At 42.0% G+C, this 15,988-nt stretch overlaps 1 protein-coding gene and 1 pseudogene across 2 annotated transcripts in view; both read left to right on the forward strand.

The window, feature by feature from the left end:
* Window positions 1–11,328, forward strand: part of LOC129186392 (paxillin-like) — a 25,594-nt gene extending 14,266 nt beyond the window's left edge. The window contains exons 2-14 of one of the 2 annotated variants that reach the window (XM_054784637.1): window positions 232–413; window positions 538–623; window positions 756–892; window positions 964–1,147; window positions 1,239–1,386; window positions 2,331–3,611; window positions 4,422–4,691; window positions 4,823–5,131; window positions 6,998–7,156; window positions 8,077–8,250; window positions 9,130–9,211; window positions 9,285–9,433; window positions 9,513–11,328. In XM_054784637.1, the coding sequence (XP_054640612.1) occupies window positions 232–413; window positions 538–623; window positions 756–892; window positions 964–1,147; window positions 1,239–1,386; window positions 2,331–3,611; window positions 4,422–4,691; window positions 4,823–5,131; window positions 6,998–7,156; window positions 8,077–8,250; window positions 9,130–9,211; window positions 9,285–9,433; window positions 9,513–9,779 (3,428 nt within the window). In that variant the 3' untranslated portion in view covers window positions 9,780–11,328. The remainder of the gene's footprint in view (window positions 1–231; window positions 414–537; window positions 624–755; window positions 893–963; window positions 1,148–1,238; window positions 1,387–2,330; window positions 3,612–4,421; window positions 4,692–4,822; window positions 5,132–6,997; window positions 7,157–8,076; window positions 8,251–9,129; window positions 9,212–9,284; window positions 9,434–9,512) is intronic. The other variant, XM_054784638.1, reaches the window with a different exon arrangement.
* Window positions 11,329–13,603: 2,275 nt separating this feature from the next.
* On the forward strand, window positions 13,604–15,703 carry LOC129186241 (60S acidic ribosomal protein P0-like; annotated as a pseudogene).
* Window positions 15,704–15,988: the final 285 nt, after the last annotated feature.

Raw genomic sequence — 15,988 nt, forward strand, 5'->3', positions numbered from 1 at the left:
GTTGAAGATGTTGTATTATACTGTACCGTATTTGTTTTTGTGTGAAATACAAGGTGGGTAGACATTTGTAAAACTGAAAACAAACATCCAGTCGTGAATTTTTGTTTGTGTCTGGGTGGATGATGTCAATAGGACACGTTAAATGGATTCAATCTTTTAACATAACCCTAATTAATACTGGGCTTAAAGTCTTATTCCAGAATAATAGGTCTGTCTTCTGTGTTTTCATAGATGCTTTGTTGGCGGACCTTGAGTCCACAACGTCCCACATTTCAAAGCGTCCACTTTTCTTGTCTGATGAGACGGCCTACTCGCTCCCTGTTGGCAGTCAGACCCAACAAGACATCTGCTTTTCACCACAAGGCCCACCCATTCCCTCTGAGAAAACCCTCAACGGAGTGCAGGAAACAGAAGTAAACACTCTTGTACCTATCATAACATTAACTATCAATATGAATGGACATTTTTCACTGTTAAACTCTTTCTTAAATGGATGTAGGACAAGGTAATAATTCAAATGTGACTTTCTCTCCTCAGTTGTTCAGCTCAGATAAGAGAATTCTTGAGTCAAGTGATACCAGCAGCCCAACTCAACCTCCTGGAGAAGAAGACCACGTGTACAGGTAGAATGCTAGTTTGGACAGTTGCTAAATGCTCTTGCAATAAGACTAAATACTAGAAAATCTTCCTTCATCATCTGCTTGCGGTATTTTTTGTTATTTTTTAAGGAATGTTAAACTACATCTCTTGTGCAGTTTCCCCAATAAGCAGAAGAGCAGTGAGCCTTCACCTGCCATGAACATGTCCTTGGGCAGCAATCTGTCAGAACTGGACCGTCTCCTGTTGGAACTCAATGCCGTCCAGCAAAGCACCCCTGCCTTCCCCACAGAAGGTTTGCCCCATTACCTGTTTCATTGTAATGACAAAATATGACGCACAATTTGTTTGTTTTTGCCTCAATAGAGGAGGCAGCCCCGCCTCTCCCTGCCAGCAGCGTGGTCCACAGTATTCAGGAGAACGGAGTGTCTGTTGCATCCAAGCCCACACCACCTGTCTTAGAGAAGCCCAAACGTAGAGGAATAGAGGATGTGCGACCAAGTGTTGAGAGCCTTCTGGATGAGCTGGAGAGCTCTGTGCCCTTGCCCATGTACGTGTGACAACTGCTACGGTGACGCAAGACATTGTTCTGACAAGTTACCAGCTGAACTTCTTCATTCATAGTTCATTCTTCTTCATAGTCCTACTCCCTTGGTGGTCTCAGATGGACAAATTGACGGACAAGAGGAAATGCCAGCACAGCAACAAGCAAGAATGTCTGCTTCCTCTGCCACACGAGAGCTAGATGAGCTAATGGCCTCCTTGTCCGACTTCAAAGTTCAAAGCAATGTGAGTACTTTTTGACTTCATTTTTCAGGCTTTGCAAAGACAATTGGAGAACTGGTCAGTATGTGGTAACATTTAGTTTAAATGCATAAAAATGAGCAAACTAAAAACTAACTTCATAACATAACATCGGAACATAACATCTCTAAGGTTGGCCAGAATCTATTCCAGTGTGTTCATATTTCAATACAATTTTCCCCATAGGGCATGATGAAAGTATAAATAATCGGTTCCAGAGTGAAACTGTCACCATCATAAAACATTTATTATCATGCAATAAGAGAGAATGCAAGCGGCTTAATAATAAGACACAAAGCTCACACATAGTGTACATTCCATGTATTGGTTATGGTTGTCAAGTAATGAGATTGCCATATTGTATGCATGGACGGAAATACTGAATGGCCAACCATGTCGCTAATTTGCATCTTTGCCACCACTGGTACCCTTCTGTGGTAGCATCAAAAAGAAAAACCCAAATAATTTAAATACTCATTGTCATCTCACATTTGCACATTTGCACATCACACGTGATTTTTTGTTTTTGTGAGACTTTTGACATATTTTTATCCAGAAATATTTTCCACTTTACAAATGGTACGACCATTCCAATTTAGAGGTTTTACTCTAAAGTCCAATACAAAATAATGTAATAATTACATCTTGTGGTTGGTAAAGATCACAATTTGTGGGATTCTACAAAAATTTCAGATTGAGGTTTCTGGAGCGTTTTAATTTTTAAAAAATCCTTCAAGATAGCACTGCTAATTTGTGTGTGTGTGTGTGTGTGTGTGTGTGTGTGTGGGCGCGTGCCGTATGAGAGAGAGAGAGAGAGTAATTACTGTTCGTTTCCTTGATCTTACTGTATTTTACCTGGTCTGTTTCTCTTTTCTCTCACTGTGTATGTCTTTGTGTTTATTTAAACGTACTGTACATGCACCTGGTAGTCTGGCTCTCAGCTGTCAATGAACCAAGAAGTAGTAGACCCCTCTTTGGTCACCTTTGACACTCCATCCACAATTACCCACATTGACTCATCTGTGGATGTTGATCTAACATCCAGTTACACCACACCCTCCTATACCCCTCTTTCACTGGAACTTCACATTGATGAAGACGGTTGTTCAACCCCTACCTTTTCAGCTGCTTCCACTGTTGTGATTACATCATCCAGAAAGGAAAATAGTGGCAATGTCACCTCTGAAATTTCTCATGTGGAGAGTTTCAGTGTTTCTAGTAACCCAAAGCAACCTATTCAGAGTCTGTCTGCCCTTGAAGTGTCTACTAGTAAAGCCTCAAGTGAAGTTACTGTTCAGAATCCTTGTTTAATGGATGTTTCCAACAAGCCAAGTCCATTTATTGTGTCCAAACAGTCTAGTCCCATTCTTAAAACTAAAAGTCCCAGTCCAGTTTCTCAACTAAGTTCTAGTCCAGCACCTCCAGGTGATAGCCAAGATATACTTGAAAAGAATAAAAGTCCGGTAACACCAACAACTCCAGAAACATTGCCAGTGTCCACTAGCCCAGTAACCGTTCCAAGACTGTCAGGTCAGGTTTCAAGTAGTGCAAGTCCTGTGACTATTTCTAGTTCCGAAACAGTTCCCAAGAGTCCAGTGTCAATTCCAAGACTCTCAAGTCCAGTTCCGAAGATTGCCAGTCCTCTGACTGTCCACAGTGAATCAAGTACAGAGACTATCCCTAAAAACGCACACCCACTCATGCTTCCAAAACTTTCAAGCCCAGCAACAATCCGAAAGAGTGAGAGTCCAGCTCCCAAAAGTCCTGCTGTAGTTACCAAAAAGATTTTTACTGTTGCAGACACTAGTAGTTCCAGAAATTCACCAGTCTCACTTGCTGCTGTGCCATCAAATATCCCATCTTCACCTCCTACCAAAAAGCAGCGAAGTGAAATAATGGACTTAACATGGCCGTGCCGAGAGCCTTTACTGGATAATGCCTTAGACAAACTTTTAGCGCCTGACTCCACTCAACCAGATGAGAGCCAACCACCCACTTCTGTTACGCCTGGGGATGACGACAGACCATGGGATGAAGAAGATGGAATTTACCCAGATGTGAGCAGAGAGGGTACCCTGACACCCATGACTGAAGCCAGTTGGATTGATGAGTGTTTCACCCCCTCCACCTGCCCTGGGACACCAGATGCAACGCTCGATCTGCCGACACAGCAGCCATCTGCTGTTGAGCGTTTATCTGCTTCTGGCCAAGTAGGAGACACGCCATACTCAGCTCCCAAAATAAGCTGGCCTGAAGTTGTATAAAGCTTTTGTTGGACCCCCTGTGGTCTTTCGATTTTTGTTGGGAATGTGGCATAATTAAGTAAAGGTAGATGGTGTCCCAAATTCCTGAAATAAGCTTATTTTGGGAGAGAAGTTCACCATGAGTGGTGGAAATGTACCCTGTGTATGATGTGTCCACGTATATTCATCAGTGTGGTGTGATGCATGGAGTGTCACTGCATAAGAACTGCAAAAGGCTTTTAAGGGAGAGCTCTCCTTGTAGACGCTTGTTGTGGCTGATGTTGAAAGAATTGCTAATAGGATGTCAATGCACGCCCTTACTTGCCTGAGACAGCATTGTTTTGTTCATCGCAGGGCTCACCTGGGATGTTGACGTAATTGGCAAATGATGCAGACATTGAGATTGAAACTTTCTGCCATACTCCATTTTGAGGACAATTGCCTAGTGTTGCAATCTCCGGTTAAACAAAAACACAATTTATCTTCAGCCTGGCTTTGGCACGAGCAAGCTGCTTTGCAAGCATTCTGTGATGGATCTGTGTTGTCGTGACTCTCCGGCATGCCATGCCTCACTTACCTACAGCAATTGGCTTTGAGTGGAAATAACAGAAGAGAATGATTTTCCTTCTGCGAGAAATTCAATTGGATATACAGTAAGAGTGTGTGTGGAACAAATGCAGCATATTGTGGAGTGTTACTGATTGCTCTTCCTGTGCTTGAAACCAAACATGGAATTTCTGATAATGAGCACAACCTTGACTATCATCTACTCTCCAGCTCAAGTCGGTTATACGTCGCACAAAAGAGACCTCCAACGTGCATCCGATGTACAGGGACGGAGTAGTGCGACGTAAAGTGGGACCTATTATTGTGAATAAAAGCAATTCACAAGATCAGCTCATTGAGGAGCTGCAGGGAAAACTGGGAATTGGCCGCGTGGAACGCCGACGTAAACAACGGTCGGACGATTGGTTGACTGAGGGAGTCATCGTGATGTCAAACCCACAGCGAATACGGGAGGAGAGGGCCCTCCCTCCTGTGGATAAGGTAGAAGTTAGAGGCACACTGGTTCAGTAAACCAAGTAATTGGAGAATGTTATGCTATTTTTAGTCATCAAGTGGTAAAGTTCATAGTTTGTTGTCTTTGTATTATAGTTTGTTCTCATCCCCCTGTACAGATCATCATCCCTCCTGAATCTCCCGTGCCCCAAAGAAAAGTTCTCTCCCCTCCTAAGTCCCCTCCAGCCCCCAAAAAGATACCCCCAGTAAAACAGACACCTCCGCCACTACCTCTGCCTCCTCCGCCTCCAACCCCTCCACCTCCCAAGGAGCCTACTCCTCCCCCAAGGGAACCCACACCACCTCCTGTCCAGCCGCCTCCATCACCAAGCCCTCCACCCAAACCTGTCACACCACCTCCACCTCCCAAGGTTTTTGTATCAGTGGGCTGTCAAACTGAGTATGACCCCATCTTCCCACCTATGCAGGCATGGATTACCTCTCTTCACCTCTTTACTATTATTTTACACTCAAATAATCCTAATATTTCTATTGTGTTGTTTGTATGTGAGCCACAGCATAGTATGGACTTTAAGTCTGCTTTTGGCATTGGGTCCTCATGTGGTATGGAATACGTATACGAATACGTATAACTCAGTCAGCCAGTCAGTCCAGGTTATGGGTGGCGCTGACACCAAGGCTAGAGATAGTGAGCCCCTTTTCTAATTCTGACATGTGATGGCGCCAAGAGTTGTGTATTCTGAGTTGGAGTGCAGAGTTTAAGAGCTTAGAGGCAAGTTGAGCGTCACCCCTCCTGGCCATGTGCAGGAATGGTAGGCTCGTGGCGCAACTGAAACCTCATCTGCCATATGACAGCACATTTACCACTACACTTATAGCCTGTCCCGCTGGACACTCATTAACTGGTCCCACTAGCTCAAAGACCGATACTGTAGGCCAGTATATCATCCTCACCAGTTTTAGCAACCCTGTATCTTCAATGATAGGTTTGATGAAGAATTTAAGAGTGCTATTTTTAATCTTTCATCAAGAACAAACCTGATTATACCTCTTTCTTTTCATGATTAACAGACCTCAGAAATGGGAATCTAAAAGGTAAGTATTGAACATGAAGACGTTTAGATGGAACAGACACTGAGAGTTGAGGGCTATTCTCACTTTTCAGTCTTGGTTTGGCTGAAACAAAGTCTGGTTCTTTTGCTTAACTAGCGAGGTTCGTTTGCTGGAGTGTGAACGCATCCTCCAAACCTTGGCTCCACCAGACTGCTTGCAAGGGAACTCTGGTGCAGTTTGGTTCACTTGAGCTCAAATGTGAATGCTACACAAACCAAAGACACATGACAGTGTAGAAAGCACTGTTTCTGTGCCACTTGTCACACACAAGTGTGCTCTTGAAAACATCTGTTAGGAGCTTTTCATTACACCTCAGTTGGTGAAAATACCATAATATAAAAATATGATGGCTTTGTGTGCAATATTAGAATATCCTTTGTCATCCTTCACAAACTCTGTCCAATCAGGTCCTTGACAAAAATGCCAGAGTGAACGTTAAATGTAGAGCTGCAATGATTAATCGATGATTAATCGATTACCCAATAAATCGACAACTATTTTGGTTATCGATTAATCGTTTCTTTAAATATGTAAATATCCTCTGATATCAGCCTCTCAAACGTGAATATTTTTTAATTTCTGTAGTCATCCATGCAGCAGACCTATTATCTTTGTATTTTAGCCAAAACAGTATATTCACACATATCGGCTTTGACTTAGGAAAACAGTGATGGGTGTTTTTGCCTCTTTTCTGATATGTTATGGACCCAACCACTAACTGTAGGTGTTTACTTCATATTAATTTGGTCCATCTATGGCCTAACCGATTAATTGAAACAATAAGCTTCAGATTAATTGACTTAAAAAAATGATCGTGCTTGTGTTGTTGCGTACATTTATTGTTTTACTGAAGCTATTTGACAAACATTTAGATTTTGTATTATTTAAAATTAGTTTAACAGAATATTTAAGCGGCAACCTGGTGTTTGTGCACTTATTTGCTCTGTCAGTTCAAATCTCCTATTTCTGTATAAAGAGGCGGAAATTTAAAAAATAATAATAATCCGATTCATTGATTAATCAAAAAAATAACCAACCAATTAATCGATAATTAAAATAATCGTTAGTTGCAGCCCTAGTTAAGTGAACCACACCGGAATAGCAAACTACTAAGTGTAAATGCAGACAAGAAAACTAGAAAAATAAGCAAAATTTTAATGTGTCAATGTGAATCTGTCTCATGGTGATAATGGAACCATAACCTCTACAATTGTTTTCAGATCCAATCACAGGGAAAGACGTCTCCCACTGGACCACCCAAACCAGCTAACAAGCTGGACAACATGTTGGGGAGCCTGCAATCGGACCTTAACAAGCTCGGAGTCCAGACTGTGGCTAAAGGCGTCTGTGGTGCATGCAATAAGCCCATAGTTGGACAGGTGATTTTACACACCTACAGTTGCACATGGCCAATTCAAACCAGTTTGATATAACTGCATTGATTAAGGGTTTTTCTAGTCGATACACCAGTAGCACAAACATAGCACATACCATAGAAGCCTAGCACCGTGTACAGTAGGCCAGAGACCGAGACCACCCACAAATGGCAAAACAAAAGTGAGTAATTAAATGTGAGTAATAAAAATGTCTATTTTTGGCACAGGGCTCACTCCTCCTCCCTTAAACCGCTGCTATTGACATTATCCGATTTTGGATCAACGTTTGCAATAAAAGCGATTGTTGTAATTATTACATTACATTCACCTCCAGACCCCTCCTCGTCTCTCTTCAATTGCCATTGTTCACTTGTGACAAAGTAAGCTAACAAATTACATTTGTCAAACTTTATTGTCGAACTTGCAGTAGTTTGCAATAAAGTGCCAAAACGAAAACATTTTATATAACTCGACACATCTAATATTACAATATTAATGTGATGTCACTATTGTGTTGTTTTTTTTACTGGCCGTTTCTTGAAAGTTTGGACATGTTTGGACATAGATCGAATTTACCATCGAGCTTGTGTGCAACTGTCATAGATAGGATCATTTTATATCCCCTTGTCTGTAGGATTTCTGGTATTATGATGACAGGACAGGACACTTTATATCACATTTAAATTGAAACCAAGGTAGAGAGAGAGGGAAAACTCATAGAAAATCTTTTTCAACATTAAAGCAATTTGAGCTAAACTTGAAATTGTGACACTTAACAGTATGCTAAGAATTACATTATACATAAATACTTTTGTCGCTATCCAACAAATGCACATGTCTCCAGTTGCAATTGTGACATTTTTCTCTGTCATATCAGGCATTTTCATGTGCAGCTTATTACATTTGGCTTCCCTGTGTCTCAGGTGGTGACTGCCATGGGGAGAACGTGGCACCCTGAGCACTTTGTGTGCACCCACTGCCAGGAGGAGATAGGCTCTAGGAACTTCTTTGAGCGCGAGGGACAGCCTTTCTGCGAGAAGGACTATCATAATCTCTTCTCGCCGCGATGCCACTACTGCAATGGACCCATACTGGATGTTAGTAATGCATGTAAACAACACGCTCATGGGAGAATGCACTAATGTGGAGGTGGATATTATTAGTTATTTATTCATAGGCTTATGGAACATGACCATGACTGAATGACTCTCTGAAAAGTCCTGTGTTGGTATATATCGACAGTATAGACACACTCATATGTTCATTTCCATGATTAAAACACACAGTTGCAATGTCCCTTGAGGGGAAGTGGACTTTAAACAGGGAATGTCCAACATGAGTCACTGCCAAGATTTTCCAATCCACCGCCTCAGAATTTGTTTGACACATCCACAGTTGACTTCTCACAAAAGCAGCCTGCATGTTGTGTATATACTAAATTAGCAATACTTCTATGCACATTATAATGACATCCAGTAAAAAAAAAAAAGCTGAGCTAAAGCTGGGGAACCGTCATTGTATTAGTACAGTAGTATTGCTGTGGTTATACACCACTAAAAACACTGTTACATTAATATATAAGGTCCATCAAACCTGAAAATCATCTTTATAAAAGTAAGTCTGAGACAGCTTTTGTGTCAGACCACATTAGATTCCGCAGGTGTACCCAAAGTTGTACTTAATGCTGAGGCCAGTGAGTGTATATTGCATCAATGCTGCAGAATCCAACTTAGTAAGAATTTTGATTTCCTGTATTCATTTGCTATACTGTAATAGCAGATTTTCACATGTGTGGCTTAGCTCCCTCTAGTGGTGAGTCCGTAATTTACCCATGTTCTTCGTTGTACTGGTGTAAACAGCGGTTTGTTATAATTTTCAACTAAAACATACTGATGATGGATTTCCTAATGGTATGAAATGTTAATAATGGACAACTTGAAGACAATCTGACCATATCGGATTGCTTTGTCTCACAGAAAGTGGTGACTGCTTTGGACAAGACTTGGCATCCGGAGCACTTCTTCTGTGCCCAGTGTGGAGCCTTCTTTGGACCAGAAGGTACTTTGTGTGAATGCCTTGCATGGCTGGATTACATGCAGGAGTGTCAGAGTGAATCATTGCTTCCATGCAGGGTTCCATGAGAAGGATGGGAAAGCATACTGCAGGAAGGACTACTTTGACATGTTTGCTCCGAAGTGTGGAGGCTGTGCCCGTGCCATTTTGGATAACTACATCTCAGCGCTGAACTCGCTCTGGCACCCTGAATGTTTCGTCTGCAGGGTGAGACGCTCGACTCGCTCTATCGATAATCACCTCACCTTTCAACGAACCACTTCATCATTGTTGTCGTCATTTCCAGGAGTGCTTCACGCCTTTCATCAACGGCAGCTTCTTCGACCACGAGGGCCAGCCGTATTGCGAAGCGCACTACCACGAGCGGCGCGGCTCACTGTGCTCGGGCTGCCAGAAGGCCATCACTGGCCGCTGCATCACAGCCATGGGCAAGAAGTTTCACCCGGAACACTTTGTGTGCGCCTTCTGTCTCAAGCAGCTCAACAAGGGTACCTTTAAGGAGCAGAACGACAAGCCCTACTGCCACGGTTGCTTTATTAAACTCTTCAGTTAGTTGTCTGAATTGTAGCACATGCGTGAGTCTGAGACATGATTATAGATTATGTTTCAGACTTTTCACACTGAAGGGAATTCCCTGCCTGTCTAACCTCTCAGGCTTTTGCTATACAGGCTTTTTTAACAGAGCTCAAAGAGATTTCTATTCAGAGTGTTAATAACAACAGTACAAATCTCCCTGTGTGTGTGTGTGTGGTGGACTATGTAAGAGCTGTGACTTACTGTACAAAAGTCTGCATGGGACACGGAGAGCGGTTATGACATTTGCGTGGCCAATCAGAGTGATTATTCTATGAAAAAGCATCCAACCTATTTCTCTTTGCACTCTCCAACCACACATCTCTTGATGAGACTGTCATATGATGGATTTTACAATTTAGTGTGGCTTTTATTTTTCTACTCTGCAATAATACCAAAATGAAAATGGTTTACCTTTTACAACCTTAAATCAGTCGGCCACCCTTACACATCAGCAGATTGTTTTGATACTTTTGGAACGACAGGGAATAAGCATATTGACCCTTTTGCTTCGTCTTCTGTGCCATTCATTTTCAAAATAGTCAGTTAGTGAGGAGTTAAAAATAATATATCCTACCGTCATAAAACTTGGTGCAACACAAAGGTGTTTATAAAATGCAAATTCTCTGTCTATATTCATGCACAATTTCTAGATTCACAATTTCTGATGCATATTTTTACTGTTGTGACTATCGCTGTATTGAATACAAAAAAAGGGGGACTGATCTGCATGCTCCTGTCATTTACATATACCGTAGATTTATCAACGTCAGCCACCAGCTGATGTCACAGTCCACATCTACAGTGAATTTCTATCCATGTATTGTGACAGAACTGTGTTTTGTCGCTGTTTTGATGAAAAAATAGATATATTTTTAACTCGCATTGATATGGAGAGAGCTGGCTCTACTGGCATGCATGCTTGATTATAGTCCAGTACTAGCTTGTGGTTCAAAGTACACCCAGTACTCAATATTTTTATCACAAAACTCACAAACTATGATCTTGTTTTGAGTGCCACGTGGTAGCAAGTTATTTTTCCACGTTTATCATAATTTGGTGTGCAAGGCATCAATGACTGTGATGTAAGGTGGAGGAGGTAATGTGCCAAATGCGTCAATGCAATAAGGTCTAATACACTGTGGAGTTCAGTCTTTCCTGTGATTTAAGTCTTTTGGGGGTAAAATTCAGGGAGAGCCTTTGGTGGAAATGTTGAGCATTAAGCTGACAGTGACTGTACATCCTGCTGATTTTTAGGTAACACATATTGCATATCTTTAGTTAGATCGTTCTTCTACAAATATGAACAGGAATAGATTTTATTTTTCTCCATGTACGTCTTACAGTTACCTCTTTGATTCAGCCTGTCAATACAGATGAGCCTTCTACTTTACGATTAAGTGAGATATATACAAGAGCATTTTTGTGCGCTATTCTTTTCTAAAGAGCGAGGCTCTTTGCTTGGGTGCGATGTAAGCTTATGTGGGTGCTCCTGATCCAACCGACGCGAATAAAATCATCTGTTGATTTCTGGCATTGCTTTGTGGTTTTTGTGTTGAACACTTTCATGGCTGCCAACAGAGTTTCACTAAATCAGTCTTAACAAACATGGGCATCCATTACAAATACAGTATGACCCCCCCTCACACAATTACCAAAGTGTATTGACTGTTTGCTTGATTGATCATTAGAGAAAAAATTAGATGTATCTTTTTAAAAATGCATTTTTTTCTCCCTTCTAAATGTATTTCATTTTGACAAAACAATTGTACTGCGTGCAGTATTAAGACTTTAATATCTGATAACGCAACAACATATTCCAAGCATTTTCTTTTATCAAACATTAATACTTGAATGTATGCTTGGCACCCTGACAATCTCCCTTCACTTATCATTTCAAAGCAAATCCATCAATTTGTTAGTAAAAATATAATCAAATGCATGGTCAATTGTGTAATATGAGGTTATATTCTTATGTTCATATAATGGACAGTGGCAAGTGGCCCGATGAGGGCAGCCATAAGTGATGTGGCCCTCAGTGAAATGGGTTTGACAACCCCTGCCTTGCATTGTGCAGTTGTACCCAATGTTACGGCCAGTCAGTACATATGAACAGCACTAAATCAATATAAGAATAAAATCAACAACATGACAAGTGATTGCACGGTCATCATACACATCATTCCAAAGGTCAAACAGCTATACTTTGGTGTCAATACATACAGCGGCAAGCCAGAACGTCTCTTTGGTGTGAGCTTGAGACCTGGACTCTGTAGTCCGTGAGCATTTGGAGTTTTACAGCCAGCTCAGAGAGCTGAGGACTGCTGTCCAGGATCTCCACGTCCTTCAGGTCCACCAGCTTGTGAAGGCTTAAAAAGTCTTTCTTTGGCACATGCTCATGTCTGATTTTAAGACTTTGGAGATTGGGAAACAGCTGTGGGATTAGACCAGTGAGGGCCCCTAAATATGAAGGCCAGGGGTCTATGTGAAGATGGAGGAGATTGGGAACCTGTAATCCAACGGCCACCATTTCCTCGGAGGATATTCCTCCGACACAGAGCGTCAGACTGGTCACTGTGGATGGAACAAAGCAGGCATATTTGTGAACATTCGGACCCTTGATGATGACCAAAGACGACAGTTGATGGAGGTCACTCAGCCATGCTTTTAAGTTGGTAACAACAGGCCACAGGTGAGGTATCTGCTCATCAGAGTACTTGTAGACAAGAACAAGAGTCTGCAGGTTAGGCAGCAGCTCCATTGCACCCTGTGGCAATGAATTATCACAGTGGATGAGCTCAAGACTGGTCAAAGCATTTGGTCCCACCGGTGGAACTTGTGTAACAGCAGTTTTCACTTTATGTCCACAAGTCAATGACAAATGCTTCAGTTTAGCCAAGCAGCAAAGTATGGAGTGAATGATCAGCATTGGTTCTTCACTGATCCCAGTCTCATGGCAGACTAAAGATGTAAGATTAGTGAAATGGGAGAGAGTTGAAATAACGTTTTTTAATTTAGAGGGGAACTTCACGTTACAAACGCTGAGGTGAGTCAGCCGATGAGCGTCACACATGAGTTTGGACGAGTCCAAGAAAAAAGAAGTGGAGCTGCACCTTACAGCCAAACACTTTAATTTGCTAAAGTTCTTCAAACAATCCAAAGTCTCCTGGGAGCTTTGATCCACAACCAAGGTGGTAATAGACGGAAGGGACACCGCGAGCTGCTTCCAGTCCTTCACTCTACTGCTCCTCACCACCACGCTGTTGATCTTTCTTCGGCGTAAAGTGCCCCAGAACTGATCATTGTAAGCTTTTGGAAACCCCAGAACAACCGTCCAGTTTTTCCAGAGCGATCCGCAGTCAATGAGTTTCTTGAAGTATGTACACGTCGCCCGGACTCTGTGCTTGTCTGCGATGCATAGATATCCAAACACGTGGGTCCACAGTTCTGACGGAAGCTGAAGGGCAGAACCCGTCATTTTTGTTTTTTATAAATTATTTACTATAAAGAGTTTTAAAATATGGCGTTAAGAAGACAACGCTGTACTGTATTCATGTTCATGGATTGTAAGCATTTTGTTGCTAGACCACGTCAAACCAAACCAGCATTTCTCTGCTATCCAAAATGCTTTCCAGTGCATACTACCGCCACCTGCCGGCTAGGAGTAACAGCGACTTCATCCTGATAGAAAATTATTGACACCAATATTATCCAATTGCTGCCAGGTTTACGCCCACTTTTCCAACGCGATTGGTCAGCTAGTTCTTTATAAGAGCTTCTCGCGGCATTGACCTTCCCCTCTCTTTCACGCGACCCTAAGGCTTGGTAAGGTCACTTCTTTTTCTAAAGAACTCTGTTGTAAATAAAAATATTTCAGGAGTAAATAAGCAAATTCGTTTTTATGTAGTTGGTTTGAGTATCGAACGCGTACTGGCATTATATTTTGTGCTTAGGAAATCTAAAATATATTTTGGCACCGACGCATCGTGGCCTGTGAAGCGGCTAGCTTGCTAACAATTCAGCACATGTCATGTTGGTTATTATACTTAATACGTTTATCAGGTTAGAGTTGTTTTTGTTTGTTTTTTAAGTACGAATTGTTTGTTTGGTTGCAGATACTACCTTGTCTTTAAAACAGCTCTTAAGCGAATCCGTAGAGGCACTGCAAAGATGCTCAGGGATGACGGCCTCATGGAAGTCCAACTATTTTATGAACATCATCCTAGGTATCGTCTACAAGCCTTCTCATTATTTGCGTTATTCATTGATCGGTACCATGTTATATTTTACCAGAGCCATTTTTTTTGTCTTTTGTAGCAACTCCTGGATGACTACCTAAAATGCTTCATTGTTGGAGCAGACAATGTGGGCTCCAAGCAGATGCAGACCATCCGCTGTTCTCTGCCTGGCAAAGCTGTGGTGCTGATGGGTAAAAACACCATGATGCGTAAAGCTATTCGTGGCCACCTGGAGAACAACTCTGCTTTGGAGAAGTGAGTTTATGGTGCCATACGTTTGGATTTTTAAGACTGCAGGACAAGTTACGGTGCAGCCTGTGTGGTGCTGTGTTGTCGTTCCCCCTGCAAAAAATAACATGTTTCCAGCTATCCCTGTCTGTCTACATCTCAAGGTAGCCAGGGACGCAAGGTTTCAGACACAATCCCAGTTTATGCCATGTTTGCATGCCTGCCCTAGCAATCATTTGACAGCAAATTTTGATTTGAACAGGCTCCTGCCCCATATTAAAGGAAATGTTATTTTGCCTTCACCAAGGAGGATCTGGCAGAGGTCAGGGACATGCTGTTGGACAACAAGGTAAAACAACCTGATAGCAAGCACACATGACAGTGTCAAATGCAACTTTTGTAACACCTGCCACAGGGCAAGTGGTTAAGTCATTTTTATGGTCATCGCTTTTGTGTATGGGGGGGGGGTCATGTATGCAGGTTAGGTTACAGTACAGCTTGTGTGGTGCTGTGTTGTCGTTCCCCCTGCAAACAATAACCTGTTTCCAGATATCCCTCTGTTCTAACCTTTTGACAGCCAGGGACGTATGGTTTCAGACAGACAACTAAATCCAGCAGAGTAGAGAATTTTAGCAATTTGCTGATGTTTAATCAAGTGACCTTTCTGGAATTTCCAGGTGCCAGATGCTGCCCGTGCTGGAGCCATTGCCCCCAGGGGAACCATTTAAATCCTGGTGAGATTTAATAAGTCAAATGCAGAAATGATCTGAGTTGCTAACTGGATTGTCATCCCCAAGAGTGATGTCTGCCTCAAGATTGGCGACAAGGTTGATGGCAGTGAGGCCACGCTACTCCATGTTAAACATCTCCCCCTTCTCCTATGGACTCATCATCCAACAAGTAAGTGTATGACAACGGCAGTGCCTACAGCCCCGATGTGCTTGATCAGTCTTCTCTGCATGCCAGGTTCCTGGAGGTGATGAATTTTGTGTGAAATGTTTCATGTCTGCTCCCTTTTTTTTTTTTTTAAGGGTGTGAGGAACATCGCAAGTGTGTGTCTTCAGATTGGCTATGCTACACTTTCCTCTGTGCCCCATACTGTCATCAATGGCTACAAGAGAGTCCTGGCTATCGCTGTGGAGACAGATTACTCTTTCCCTCTAGCAGACAAGGTTTGTATATTGTATCAATGGGGATAAAATGTTAACTTATTTCAAACTGATAATTCAAGATGTAGCTATGTCCTCTAATGTCCAATGAAATGTCTGACAGGTTAAGGCCTACCTGGCTGACCCATCTGCCTTTGCTGCTGTAGCAGCTCCAGCAGCAGCTACGATTGCTGCAAAGGAAGTAGAGTCTGAGGAATCTGATGATGACATGGGCTTTGGGCTGTTTGACTAAGAATGAATTGACTCTATTCAATAAAGTGTTAAATGTGGAGTCTGAATTGTTTCATTTAATGTGTGTGTATGTGTATATATGTATATGTATGTATATATATCTCTATATATCTATCACACACACACACACGAGGCTTGTGAAGAACTTGGAGATGCTTGTTCTAACTTGACGATTGTGAATGAACTGAGTATATGGTTTAATCTGCAGTCCCAAATTAGGTTGATTACTGCAGAAAAAGTAGGCAACCACTTAGAAATTAGGGTGTTGGGTTAGCTGGGTGGGGTGTAGCATGGATAATGGTCATTTAGCTAGGGTAAACAAC

This window comes from Dunckerocampus dactyliophorus, chromosome 8 (assembly GCF_027744805.1).
Source record: "Dunckerocampus dactyliophorus isolate RoL2022-P2 chromosome 8, RoL_Ddac_1.1, whole genome shotgun sequence".
NCBI lineage: Eukaryota > Metazoa > Chordata > Actinopteri > Syngnathiformes > Syngnathidae > Dunckerocampus > Dunckerocampus dactyliophorus.